The following is a 15,379-nucleotide window of genomic DNA, read 5'->3' on the forward strand; positions in this document are numbered from 1 at the left end:
TTTTTGCAAAAATGTGCATTAATATCTGTTTTTTCACAAATTTTCAAGACTTTCAAATTTTTTGGAAAGTCGAACCCTTTTTTCCGGCCCGGCATTTGGTTTTCGAAAAAAGCGATCAACGCAGGATGTTATTCCATCTTTATATAAGCATATTCTTGGTAAGTTAGAAGAACGGCAGCAAACAGCACGCGTTTTGTTTGATCTACAAAGAGCATTTGTCTTGGTCGATGTTGATATTTTAGTGGATAAGCTTTGTTCATATGGTATTAGGGGTAACGCCTTGTTGGATAAATACACTCTTAAAAATAAATTGGTACGCCTTGCTTATATTAAGGATTTTATTTCTGGTGATACATTTTAATACGTATTCGGTGTATATTATTGTCTATATATTTGTTATTTATCTAACCTTATTAATTATTATTAATGACTAATTAATTATACTAACATCTTCATAATGAATGTGATATTATGCTTGTCGCACCAGTCAGGCTTTTACTTATAGTAAAATAATTGCAAACTGTTTCTTGTCTTTATTAGGTGAAATACTGGTGACTTCCTAACAGTTCTCGATGAAACGTGGAAATTAGTTAATTTACATAAAATTTAAGAGAATACTAACAAAAAATAACTCTATTATTCTGTAGTCTAGCTGAACTTCTAACTGGGTGGATTTAAATAGTGTACATTAAATTAGTACTTCTATAATAACCTTCAGAATTACGATCCAAACACCACTTAAATTGTTACCAATATTTACTAATAATCACTGTCATTACCATTGCAATGATCTTGCTTCTGTTCAATAAGGAAAAATAATATCGAAGTTCAAATTCATAAAAGGCAAGTAAAGCCCGTGGCCGGGAGGCCAAAAAGTGAGGTTATGGGGGGCCTGGATGTCCCTTTATCCATCTACTTAATCACATCATATCTTTTTTTCAATACCCGCCCTTTGAAAGTTATAAAATTTTAAAACTTACGGGATATGATAAACAAGCAACCTAAACAAATGTTCATGCAAATTTAAAAAATCTAGCTCATCCTGAAATGTGATATTAAAAACCTTATTTGGCAAATTTATTGCATTTTAATATTACTTTTCATTTTTGATAATGTAGTCCAAAAAATAAATAATTCTTTGGCTAGACATTTAGGGTGAACGAGACGTAGCACCGTTGTGCAAATTGGGTCGTTTACCTAATTTAGATATAAGGGAGACTCTGCATATTAGGTTTTCCGTTCCTATACGCATAAAGTTAAATGATATACCATGTTTCTATAGGTATCGAAATATTAAGCATAAAGCTATTTTAACTATAAAATTGTCATCAATTTGATTATTAATAATAGCTATTGTAACGAACACGCATAGTAGGCCCACCTGGAAGGACCATCGTAGGCCCTGAGCGCTGTCAGTTCTGACGCGAGTGTCAGTCGGCAACGAGTTGATTCAGAGGTTTTACCGCGTATAACCGTTTAAATTCTGTTTTCATCCCAACAAACTGTTCCTACCCATTTATTATAATATTAAATACCGTTTGCTTGAGTGCGGATTGCTACTCTAAGTAAGCGAGTGTAATTCTATATTATTAAAGGTTATAAGTTATAAAGGACCATAGAAAATTAAATATATTATATAATACTTAACATATACTTTTAATTTCCGCAGAACTCAAGTTCCAGATACTTAGTATCTCCAGAATTGATTATTTTGAAAGACTTACCACCATAGTGTTACCACTATAATTATACTAATGACCGGTGATTACCACTGTACTACCACTAATTAAGTGTAATTACGACTCATTTACCCTAAAATTTCCACTAATTAACACGAATGCGTGCACTAAATTACCGCAATGAAATCACGGTCGACTTCTTAGCAGACCGTTTTTTATACCCTCGCCGGAGTTGTTGATTATTATTAGAGGGTCAGATCTGATGTTATACGAGGGATCCTCAAATATTCTTTTAAAATTTTTATTATATTATATTATTATATATCCGTATATTTGTACTATCTGAAATAGGGAATTAAATTTTATGCAATTCTATTCTAAAAATAATTCTATTTTCTTATCACACAACCTTTCGGACATATTCATCACTCTTCGTCATCATTAAGGGCGCCAGCAATGTCGCGCTTTGTTAGTGTTTGCTAATCGTGTGTTGCTGAAAACGTTGTTAATATTTGCAATGAAGACAGATTTTTAAATTTACGTTTCTTCTTCTTAGTTTTCCTGTGAACAACAGGGGACCGTTTTATGTTGTCCTTAGACCAATCATGCCCTGCAATCCCAGATTCCAATGGTTCGCCATTATATTTTTTGCGTTCTTCCGCTGGTATATTCAGAGGACATTTGGACTCTTCATTATACGTCTCAACTTAATAGATGTACTGTGCAGCGGTACATTGGGCGTATTCGTGGCTCGATAACCACTGCATAGGCCATAGAAAAAGTGAGTTTAATATATTTATTTATAACTGTGGTCATTTGAATGTGCGACTTGCAAGTAACTTTTCGTGCAAATGTGTCTGTTACACACATTACTTCCTTGGAAAAGTGCCACCTTTCCTATTTACTACCAATGGCTTCAGTCCTGTAAACACTCACTCATTGGCACATTAAAGAGCTGAACACCAGCCTCTTGGCTTCTCTCGGATAGAGTACTAGTACTGGTACAACAAACGGTAGAGCATCTTCGTACCCTAGGCAATAGAAGTATAGACATTTTGGGCAGCAGGTCATCCAACAGAGGGGAAAGAATGCCCGGGCATCCATTGCAAAGCAGCGATCCGTTTGTTAGAAAACAAAGTGGCGGGGACCCCAAATAATCCACCCCCAGCAGGCGATATTGACGTTATCGAGGAGGCTCGGCGTATAATCAGCATCGCGAGCGATTCCAATAAAATAAACGGCGAACTTTGTCTCTCTCTCTCTCCCGGTTAAACTGCCTGTTAAATTACCTGTAAAATTGAGAAACCCAGCGAAGAAGATAATGGAAAACGGCCCCGCGGTACCTTCTTCGAATTTATCATCGTGTCACTCGTCTGATCAGCACGCATTAACCTCCGCCTTGTTAGGCAAAGTTTACCCGGCGATTTTTCGCGACGGATCCGCGCGATTTCGCCACCCCGCCCCTCGCCGCATCCGCCCCCCGCGCGGCAGATATTTTCAATTCCAAGCAGGCGGAAAATTTCCAATTTGGTCTGTCGCGCACGTTAACTGGATATTTGCGATTTTTAACGGATACCTACCCGTACCCCACCGAAATTCAACCCGCATGTTACTACACTTTTTGTTTAAGGTGCGCATGCGCGGCGACGTGTCAGCGCAGTTGCACACTGGAGCCAGTGTTGCCAACTCTACAGTTTTAACTGTAGATCTACAGTATTTAGGAGATTCTCTCAGTTTTTAGTTTGAGCCTCGAAATCTACAGTTTTCTACAGTTTTTATGCAAAATGCTAGCTTCATCTATTTTATTTGTCTGTACACTAAGTCAGCTTCAGGTAAACCTGCTACTATCGCACCGAAAGTAATGGTCAGATGATATTTTAATAGATGGCGTTAGTGGTAGGTCGTTCCGGCAATATTTTACCGACATTCTCTATGGTTCGCTTTTTTTATTTTTACTGGAGAATCCCCGTAACTGCTTTGTCGATATAAATCAATAATTTATACGTCATTATCTAGTTCATTCCTTATCTGATTAGATTCTTTTTTATTATGTGACGTTGTGAGTTGAGCAAATATTAACGAATATGCAAAGTTGCAGTGATGAGTCAGATGTTGATAAATCCCCACGAAGAAAGAAGAAAGTTATGAGATATGAGCAAAAATTTGTTGACTCTTGGCTCAATGACGAAAATTTTAGTGGATGGCTCGTAAAAAGTAAGAAGGGTAACACTTATTTTTACTGCTCTGCATGTGACTGTGATCGTAAATGCGGAATTCAAGAATTGATTCGACATAAAAATTCATCAAAGCACCTAGCAAACTGTAAAAAAATACAAAAGCAACCTAAGCTCACATCTTTGTTCCCATCAACATCAAAATCACAAGATCCACAGCAAATGGCAAAAGCCGGCGAAATTAAACTAGCATGCTTTATTGCGGAACATAACCTTGCATTTAATGTTGCCTCACATCTGACTAATTTAATAAAATCGGTGTGTCCAGATTCAAAAACTGCTGAATATATGTCTATGAGCCGAACAAAAGCAAGAGCCATTGTAGTAAATGTGACAGGAAAAACCGCTGAAGAAAACTTGATAAAAAATTTAAGGGAAAACGAGTTTTCATTGCTGGTAGATGAGAGCACTGATAAATCAACAATCAAGCATTTAGCTTTAATAGCAAGGTTAGTCAACACAAATTATAAAGTAGAAGATAAATTTCTAACTTTGATACCAATCATCGACGGCACAGCTAAAGTTTTGTACCAAAAAACTATCGAATATTTTAATGAGAAAGAAATTCCATACAAGAGGAATATGTTAGGATTTGCGTCTGATGGCGCCCACGTCATGTTCGGTGGGAATAACTCCATGATGACTAATTTGAAGAATGACATACCTAATCTTTTCATCATGAAATGTATATGTCATTCATTTGCCGCACAAACCAGATGGCTATCGTTGAACGATGTTGTAAATAGATTGTTGGAACAACTGCCAGCTATAAAATTATATTTCCAATCAGCAGTGTTTACAGATCGTCTACTTTCTGCCCAAAGTATTTTAACAAAAGCCATGGAACCTAGAACCGAATTATACTTGGAATTCTTGCGATTTGTTTTACCAATATTCACAGATTTGAATAAAGAAATGCAAACAGAAAAACCAAAGTTGTAATCATTATATAATCAGGTCTACACAGCATATGTGACAATTTTAGAATGCTTTATAGAACCGGTTTATTTAGAACTGACAGAAGAAGAGATAAACAAAACCAAAGATATATTAGATGCCAAAGAAAAGAAAATATTAAGTGTTGATGTAAATGATGAGCGGATCCATTTACCGTTAATGGAAACATATGTTGGAGGAATGGTACCAAATTTAATTAGATTGAAAAAAGACACTCAAGAATCGGACGACGATAAATTGTCAAATTTTTACGGGAAATGTAAAGAATTTTACATTGAGGCATTAGTCCAAATCAAACAAAGGTTTCCTTTCGATGATAAAGAACGTCTGGCACTGAAGTGTTTACAGATGTTGAACCCACAAGCGATTTTAGGTCATGATTTGACCCAAAAACGTATAACTTCAATTTCTGAGATGTTGTATTATTTCCCAGGTATTTGTCCAGAAAATATAACAGAATTAGATAGAGAATGGAGAAATCTGCGTAATACCAATTTAAATTTTGATAAGACTGATACGCCTAATGTAGAGGAATTTTGGTGGAATGTTTCCAAATTAAAAAAAGGCGACGGTCCTGCAATGTTTCCACTATTATCGACTTTAACTTAAAGCTTCTATGTTTGCCGCACAGTACCGCTACGGTAGAACGTTTGTTTTCGAGCATTAATGTTATGAAAACCAAACTAAGAAATAAACTTCCTACGACCACAATAAAAGGTACCTTGCACACAAAGTCAGAAATTAATAATTGTTTGGAGTTCAATGTGACAAATGACCATTTTAAAAAATTCAATAAAAATATGTACGAATTCAATAAAAATAAAAATGAAACGGAAAATCAGAAAGACTTAGAAATTGAAAATAACATAGTAGCTAGTGATACTTGAAATGTTACGACATTTAATTTGATTAAAATTTTGATAATTATACGAGTTTTCTTATTTTTAATACCCTCCATATAATGTATTGGAGAACCGGATGTTCCTAAAAACTTGAAAAAAAAAAAAGTTAATTAAATCGACCAAGAGAAAATCTTGAAAATTTATTTTTGAGGGTCTTGAATTTTAAAACCCGTTATTTGCAAAATCTTCTTATGTTAATGATACTTTGAGTGAACACTGTTTTAAAGTTGGGGTGGGCGACACAATTCGATAACTTCAAAATGGCTTAATGAACTTGGAGTTGTTCTCTGGAGCATTTTCTAGACTATCAAACATAGTATGAGTGAGATGATTGCGATTAAGTGCCCTGTCACCAGATGGCGTGTTTGGATATAATGGCAAAAAAGAATTTTCGGAAAAAAAAATGAGTGCAACGATTTGAATTTTTGATTAGATAGCTCAACAACCAAGTGAAAACCTCATTTCAATATCTTTTCAAATTTAAAATTCAAATTGCCTCCCGTCCAAACTCGATTTTCTTAAGCTCAAAGAAGCAGATGCTTTATTTGTTTTATGGTTTTATATTTACTACTTAAAACGTCAATAATTAATAATCTTAATTCGTCTATAACAATATTGATGAATGGCTAAACTTAATTTTGAATTTATCTCAGCTTTAAATCAGTCGTCACTCCTAGCGTCATTAATATAAGAAAATTTTGCAGAAAACGTTAAAAATTCAAGATAGCAATTGCGCTCTCTGGTGACTATTTCAGAACCTCAAAAATAATGTCCAGCATTTTCTCATAATATTTTTTTTTCCAAATTTTCGATATACCAAAGAAAGTACTTCATTAACATACATAATTATATATTGTATTTCAACAAGGTGGTTTTTAATAGCTGTCCATATTTTTAGGTTAAGAAATGGTTAAAGTTTTATTTTTATATTTGATTTTTCTTCATAATTTTCTAAATAATGCCTATTTCTTAACGAAAGGTTTTTTTTAACTGAAAACTTTGAATTTGCCCAAAATATTTTTTTTTAGCATTAAACAGTCAGATACTAAATAAAAACAATGTTAGCAACCTGATCCAATCTTCTCGTCATAAATTCGCGAACTTTTTAAAAAATTGCTGGAGTATAGTAAGATTTTTAGAACCTTTTTATGATTTTTTTTAGGAAAACGCTTGTGAATTCATATATTTCGCAAAAAAGCGAAGATTTTTTTCATGAACTTTTTAAAAAAGAAAACTTGTTTCGTTCCTAATTTTCGAAAACCCGCCGAAATCTGTTTTTCAATGTAAAGTCCAGTTTTAACGGCAAATGGATTCATAAGCCACCAAAATGTAATGATCTTAAATACTTTTGGAACTACATTAAAAAAGTAATAATAAATAGTCTACTCAAAATTTAAAAATCCATTGAGAAAAATTATGGTAAATAACCAAAAAGAAAAATTTTCAGTTTTTACAATTCAATTTTTACGACTTTCGGCTCGCAGTTACAATTCCTTTTGTTTTGTGCCTATTTCATCAAACGCCCTGTATGACGTTTTTTTTAACGAAATAAACGTTAACTCGTTATAACTGATAACATTCCGACCGTTGTGTAATTAAGTCAAATAAATACGATTTTCTTTGTTCCTCCTCGTGTAATTTGGGAGTTCCGTAATGACATCGTTAAATTTTTAATTATCCAAAACTGTAACCTCTGTTGATCGTCCGAGCGTATTTCCGATGGCCTCGAACAACACGCAGATTTGACGGTCCCGAAATGATTTACCGCGTTTCATATTTTGTATTTTAATCGCGATATATTTCATGATTGATGTCGCCTCGTTTTCGTATGCGAATCTCGACGCTTCCGGAAATCTTTCCCCGTGCAGGGAGGCCTCTCGGACTACCCAAAAGGTGACACATAACCAATGTTCGCCATGTCGAAAGAATATCGGAACGTTTTGTACGTCCGACATGAATGTATTCAGCGCCGCGCGCGGCGCTGTGATCGGAATCGACAAGCAATATCCGCGTTGTCGTTTAAAAGTTGGCAACGCAATGTCAAATATGTTAATATTTCACCAACAGATTCTACGTAACGACTTAGAATAGAGATTGTCTTTCTCTGGCTCATTTATATTTGATTAATTTGTTAATCGATGTATTGTTATTTGCATATTATTATTTGGTGATCGAACTATAGTTTCTTTAAATAACGGGTGATTCAATAAGAGTTTCCACATTACCATCTGAAATATTGTTGAAACGCCACTGTATTTGTTTATTATCATATGAGATTTCTAACCTCAAAATATAAATAAAATTAGTCATGGACGACCGAACAATCTGATTTGTTTTGGGAGCAGTTGGAAGGTATGGACATTGAAGATTTGTGGTTCCAACAGGATGGAGCCACTTGTCACACATCCAGAGAAACGATGCAATTGCTGCGGGGCAAGTTTCCTGGTCGGATTATCTCACGTAACGGCGATATCAATTGGCCGCCGCGATCATGTGATCTTACTCCCCTAGATAGAAGAGTGTATAGAAATAAACCAAACACTATTGCAGAGCTGAAACAGGAGATTAGACGCGAAATAGTCGGCATAGAACCTGAATTGTGTAAAAAATTGATAGGAAATTTCAATAATCTTTCATACCTAATTGTAATACACTAATCTAAAATGGCAAATAAAAATGTTGGTATATTTTTATATTCTTCCGAGTTTTTTTGTTATTATTTTAAGGTGGAAACCCTTATTGAATCACACTTTAGTTGTATCAAAATAAAATTTATAATAATTTAACTTTTTAAAAAAACTTTCTCTCTAAAAAAATTGATATTTACCAAATTACCTACAAAGAATATTTTTTAATTTTATGGCAACTAAATCAATATGTAAAGGATGCCAGAATACATTTTTTTTTCTAAATACCCACAAATTTAAATTATGAAATGGCGAAATAAAATTAACAGTTTTCGTTATTGCATTTATATATTTTACTTATGTAATAACAAGATGATTTATTCATAAAGCAGAATCAGATCATGTATATGCAAAATGTGTAAAGGCTTTAGTTAAAAAAAGAATATATGCAACAATGGAGTCTACCTTCGAAATATACTCTATTGTAACAATATTAATTATACATTAACAACGATTGAAGATTTAAGGAAACACACCGTTTTTAGTTAATATCTCAATAATAGTTAGGTTTAGGTTGCTTTCTATATCGCTAAATATAAAATATATAAATCAAAATTAAAAATGATATACAAAATGTTCCATTTAAGAAATATTCGGATTTACTTTTTGATCCTACCCCTTATATTCATTCTGTGCGCGGCACCGAATTTTACGCGAAAAGTTATACAAGGGATAGTTATCCAATAAAAAGATAAGATCAAATAAGAAGATTCAAGGGGTCGGAAAATTCCATGCGGTTTAAATACATGCGAGAGAAGACGCAAAAAATAACTTTTCAAAAAACCGGTGTTTAAGGAGTAGGGTCAGTAACGATTTTGTAAAAAAAAACTAATATTACTTTTTATACCACTCTAGCTTGTAGGGAGTGTCAATAAAAAATTATATATTTTGACATTACAATTGTTTCGACAACACCGTGTCTTTATCAACGACATTGACAAAACAAACATTTGATAAAGACACCGTGTTGTCGAAACAATTGCCATGTCAAAATATATAATTTCGTGAAAATCTGAACTTTTAGTTCTTATTTATTTTGATAAATGGATTTTCATCAAGTAGAAGCCTCCTCGGTTCAATTAATAAAAAATTATAATAATGCTAAACTTTCAATAGTTCTCTCTCAAGATATAATTGAGTCGCTTTTTTTTATTTATTGAAATTAAAGAAATAAATTTTTCCCCCATTTTCATTGAAACCGCTTTAGATTATTTATTGTTTATTGAAGTTTAGTAGGTCCCCACAATGTCATGGAAACACTTTTATAAAAAGTGGTAGGCCACTCCGTTTTTCAAAAACAAATTACATTGTTAAATTCTTAGCAAAGATGATCTCTTAACTGTGTATCGTCCGACAAAGGGTTTCCAGCGAAAAAAATGAAAAGCAATGAAATTCTCATTTACTCAATTTTACTATTAATTATACTCAACAAACTGTCGATAATGCAAAAGTTTTAAAAATAAATGTAATGATCCAATTATTAGCCTTAGCACCGCATCTAACAGGTTTAATGGATACTTTATAGATCCTCTCACTGAAATAGTTAGAGCAAGTGACAACTGTCAGTCAGCTGACACCCACAAGTATTTGATAGATGTAAATATTTATGACACTCCGGATATAATTTGGATTTGCTAGCACCGACTGTAGCTTCTTTTATTACTAAGTCCTTTAGGGAGGGGGTTTTTAAGTAGCTCTGAAAGAGGCAAGTGTAACGTAAATATATATGAAACGAAAGATCACGAAAGGATGGGCAATTTTATAAAGCACTTTCCTCTCATTTTTTCCCCAAAAGTCACGAAAAAGTTTATTGAATTTCTAAGTAACTTCAGTTACTTATTTGAGGCTAAGTTCGGTTTCCGAAAAGGTGGGTGCACACAGGATGCTCTCATAAACATTCATTTGAGATGATTAACCATGAAATCTTAAAGCCGGAACTTGTTAAATGTAGAGTGAGAGCTCTGCCTTATGTTGGCCATTTTTATATTTGGAGGGACGGTACCAGAGAGTGACTCGAAGAGGCGGGGGAAAGGCGTGGGCCGCTCCTTTTTTAAAAATTAATTGATGACTTAAACAATAGTCCAATGAATATGCTGGGCCAGCAGATGATATCGTTTTTGTTGTGACAAATTCTGATATTCATCAGATCACTGGTTCCGCGTCTGATTGTGTAAGGAAAATCTAGTCCCTTCAGTGATGAGAATGGCTTAGCTTTGGATATGACTAAAACAAGGCGAGTTCTTTTTTCTTATAGACAGGAGCATTTTTATAACCTCGAGTAGTGGTTGTCTTCAGCAGAGTCAAATACTTGGGCCAAAACTTTTATTTTAATCTATCTTCGGAGAGTCATATCAAATCGGTTACTAACAAAATGAATAAGTACCGTTTCATGTTGAGGAATTTGAGAAATTCTGTAAATAGAGAGGTCGCGCTATCCTTTTCTTATGCACAGCGCCTTCTCTAGTAGACACCTCTTGAAGGAGCTAAAGATGCTTACTGCGATTTCATTATATGTTTTGCGTAGTGCAATTTATGTAAGAAAATATTTACAGAAGCTTTTAACATCTGCTAAAGTTCACGGTCATGTTACTAGATTACCACCTTACGAGTTCTACAGCATGAGTTGAAAGAGTCTATTAAACTTATTACCAACCAAAGCAAATTTAAAAAGTCACTAAAAAAAATATTTGGGTGTAAAACAGCTTCGGATTGTTGTTGATATTTTGTCTTAAATGAAGAAATAAATAACGTATCTATATCTGTTGAAGGTGACCACGACCTGCACCTCCTGTACACACGCTTCTTCTCATAAAGTCTCGCACCCTTGGAAACATGAAGCGATTTCTTGATATAAACTTTGGGCTTAAAATGTTTCACACCCTTAAGAATCAGTGTCTTGTTCTGAAACACCGTGTGTACGTTTAGTCAAGAGCTAAATTACTCCATAGAATCCGCGAACAATGTTTGGATTAAAAACAACAACGCCCCCTTTTTCATCGGGATTAATTTCCTCCTGTTTTTGTTGATTTTTTTTCAAAAACCGCGCGGGGGGACAGACGCGACGCCTCGTCCCCCCGCGGGTTGTAAATTTCGGCCCCGTAACACTCGACGGGTCCCTAGACGACGACGTAAAAGGGGGCGTGCCGGTCACGAGTCGAAAAACAAAGCGTCGATTTCGGCGACGGAGGAGGATGCGGGCGAATTTTCTTTTCTCGGCTTGGGGGAGGAACGGCTCCGGTACTTACTCGGAAGGCAGAAGAATCCGAGGTGCAGCACCAGCTTCCGAACGATCGACATTTTGGACCGCAAGAGGCGAGGAACCCCGCGGGTGTCCGATCGACGGACGGTACCACCCGACGGCGACAACGACGTGTACAGCGCGTTTAACGAAGTCGCGTGTTTAACGCGATCCGGCGATTTAGTGGGTGTGTCCGCCTCAGACTCCGGGTCACTCGGCGCGGATCTTTCGCGTGTTCGGCTCCGGATTCCGGGCAATACTGACTGCGGCCCCACGACGATAAGGCCTTTTCGCGCGTCCTCCTCCTCTTCCTCTTCTGCACACGGCGCGATGCGCGCGTATCCCGCCATATCCGAGTGGGATGATAACGTACACTATCGTTTAAGTGTTTTCGGGCGATCGGGGGGGTCGTCGTCGTCGTCCCCCCTTTCGGAAAATTGATACGTTTCGCGGGGGGCGAGGGGGGTCGTGCGGTCCCCCGCGCGAGACCTGTAATTGTCGGTGATCCGGCCACTGGGGGGGGCAAGTTTAGGCGCGCTGGTTTAGGAGCTGCGTAGTAGAATTTGTCAAAAAAAAAACAATTTCATGCTTACCAAATTGTGACAAAAATGACCTATCCCCAGATACGGCACAAGCAATTAGTTAAAAAGGAATGCTTTGGGAGGAGACCATATAGAATTATTTTCAAGAAAAGATATACCCAGTTCTACAACTTCCTTCCATAAGAAATATAAAAACAAAAAAAGGAACATTTGAATATTTCATAGAGCATAACAATGGAAGCTTACCCCAAGGGAACAACCGGAGGAAACAGGGGCTCAAAGCCCCAATCGACGGCGGGGTTTTGAGTGTGATTTTTGTAATCCCTACTATCACTTACATAAATGCTATCCGCAATGCTAACATTCTACGAGTGACGTTATTCCTTGTTCATTGGAAATTTGCAAAGTTTATAAATATTGAAATTAAAAAAAATTTGAAATGATTATATATATATATATATATATATATATATATATATATATATATATATATATATATATATATATATATATATATATATATATATATATATATATATATATATATATATATATATATATATATATATATATATATATATATATATATATATATATATATATATATATATATATATATATATATATATATATATATATATATATATGATGGCACTATATTCCGGGATATCATCCGTTCGCTCGTTGAACTCCGACTGGAATCCTGCATCCGACTGGAATCCTGCAGACGTTTCGCCAAAATCTCACTTGGCATCTTCAATGCTCGCGCTCCAAAAACACTTCGAACACTTTTTGGAGCGCGAGCATTGAAGATGCCAAGTGAGATTTTGGCGAAACGTCTGCAGGATTCCAGTCGGATGCAGGATTTGCAGGATTCCAGTCGGATGCAGGATTCCAGTCGGAGTTCAACGAGCGAACGGATGATATCCCGGAATATAGTGTCATCACATTTTTCCATCCGTGAATCAATACGTGAGAATATATATATATATATATATATATATATATATATATATATATATATATATATATATATATATATATATATATATATATATATATATATATATATGTTCCTATCTCTCTTAGGTTTTATGAAGCTGCCATATTCTCTTAAGTTTTTACATAAACTTGAAAAGGTTTTTGCATCGGGGACTCTTCTATGCGGATAACGCCGTGCGTAAACTCTTTTTGCTTCTCTACAATTGCATCTGCATTCTCCAAACACCAGTAACATGTCTACTTTTTCCTCATTGCTAAATTGCACCATTTTCACATAATAATTCTTAGTTTTTTTTAAACCGAACAAATTTGGATATTTCTTGTGACAAAATGTGACAATTTTTTGATACAGCCATAACAACTTACGTTTGTAATTGCACTTAAAACAACTGCGATAACAATGGTTGCCATTGTAACTAACATTCATGGCATACTTGTAAAAATAAGCGTTAATCACATTTTTTATTAATCAAGAAATGTTTACTTTAAATCGGTATAACTTAGAAACGGGTAAACTAAATAAGTTTGAGTAAATAACAAAAAAGTTTTTAAATAATATGTACTTTTGTATGCGCGTATTTCCAAAGTCTCTGCAATCGAATAATTTTTCGACGCGTCGCGACGCCCAGCTCTTTGCAGGCGTCGAATTTTTTAAACTTTAGGAAATATCTACTTTTTACATAAATTAAATATTTCTTTTCACACTTTGACTACTTTTTACATAAATTAAATATTTCTTTTCGTTTTGGACTTATTGGCGTGCGGAGTTTTATACTATAGTTACTATATATATATATATATATATATATATATATATATATATATATATATATATATATATATATATATATTCGGGGACCGGAAAGTAATGTCTTTTTTGATAATGACCTATTAAAGTAGATCCTCGTCAGACAATTGAAGAGCGGTGCGTTTGTGTTTGGTGGAGTATTCGCGGGATTGTACACTTTAAAGTTCTGGAACCTGCACAAACAGTCGACGCTGACCTTTATTGTCAACCGTTGGATCGTGTCAACCAATCTCTGACCAAACAATGTCCAGTTTTGGTTAACAGAAAAGCGCAAAGAAGACCGTTGAAAAAATTAACGAGCTAGTACCGCATCCACCGTACTCACCTGACATTGTGCCATCTGATTGTCATTTGTTTAAGTCACTGCAAAGCTTCCTAGCTGAAAAGAAATTTAACAATATGGATCATATCAAAAATGCCCCGTCGACTCTATTACTATCGAATACCAGCTAAATTCTGAAAGTGGTCTATGAGAAAAACCGCCTGGGAACTTCTGGTCCAACCGGCAATGTGTCCGTCAACGGAGTGGCTGTCGGCCTTTTTTCTACTTCGCGTGTTATTTGAACATTATTTGCGTATAAACAAATACGTAATAAATCGTGAGCGCAAATCAATATTTAATACGTTCTTAGATTTTAGAAACCTATGTCTCAAGAAACAAGACTGAAAAAGTGTTGAAGCTTCAAATCTCTTTTTTCGTTTTTTCTTTATAGCTTTCTAGTTTTTGACATTTAAAACTCACTTTTACATTTGACCATCTTTTACTATGAGGATTGATTGTTAAAAATTACATGTACATGGTGGATTCTAAAATATTAAATAGTTTTTTTTTATTCGTCTCCGCACTCTTATGAAGAATAAATGCTTACATATGTGTTCTTCTATAGAATGCACTGGTTCTGTGCTATTCAACAATTTTGAGACTCCCTACTGTAAAATAGTGTCACTTTAGGACATCACCTTCGTTGACCACATGAAACCTTTTTTACAAAAGGTCACATCAAGAAAGGCTCTTTTGGATAGCTCAAAAATTATTTAACGAGAACCCATCAAAGGGGAGGTGAGAGGGAAAGTGGGTGTTGATCGCCAAAGAAAACAACAGTCACTAATCCAAAGTACATTTGCGGAGTAACCTGCCTAACAAATTTTGTGGTTAAATGTGACGGTACACAATCAACAAAAAAATATCGTTAATGATTCTGACAGGCCGAGTCGCTCTGTGATTCACGTCTGGTGATAATTCTGTTAACTCCTGTTATTCCCCGCAATCCGAATAGAAGTCTAACTGAAACTATTCGAAACTACCCAAGGAGGCAATAATGGTCGCAAC

General features: G+C 35.2%; 1 protein-coding gene across 1 annotated transcript in view; it reads right to left on the reverse strand.

Moving 5' to 3' along the window:
- LOC132706103 (uncharacterized) overlaps window positions 1–12,058 on the reverse strand; it is a 39,374-nt gene extending 27,316 nt beyond the window's left edge. The window contains exon 1 of the mRNA XM_060677211.1: window positions 11,705–12,058. Within this exon, the coding sequence (XP_060533194.1) occupies window positions 11,705–12,047 (343 nt within the window). The 5' untranslated portion in view covers window positions 12,048–12,058. The remainder of the gene's footprint in view (window positions 1–11,704) is intronic.
- Window positions 12,059–15,379: the final 3,321 nt, after the last annotated feature.

The sequence above is a fragment of the Cylas formicarius genome, unplaced genomic scaffold (genome assembly GCF_029955315.1).
Source record: "Cylas formicarius isolate icCylForm1 unplaced genomic scaffold, icCylForm1.1 PGA_scaffold_8__14_contigs__length_24414737, whole genome shotgun sequence".
Taxonomy (NCBI): Eukaryota; Metazoa; Arthropoda; class Insecta; order Coleoptera; family Brentidae; genus Cylas; species Cylas formicarius.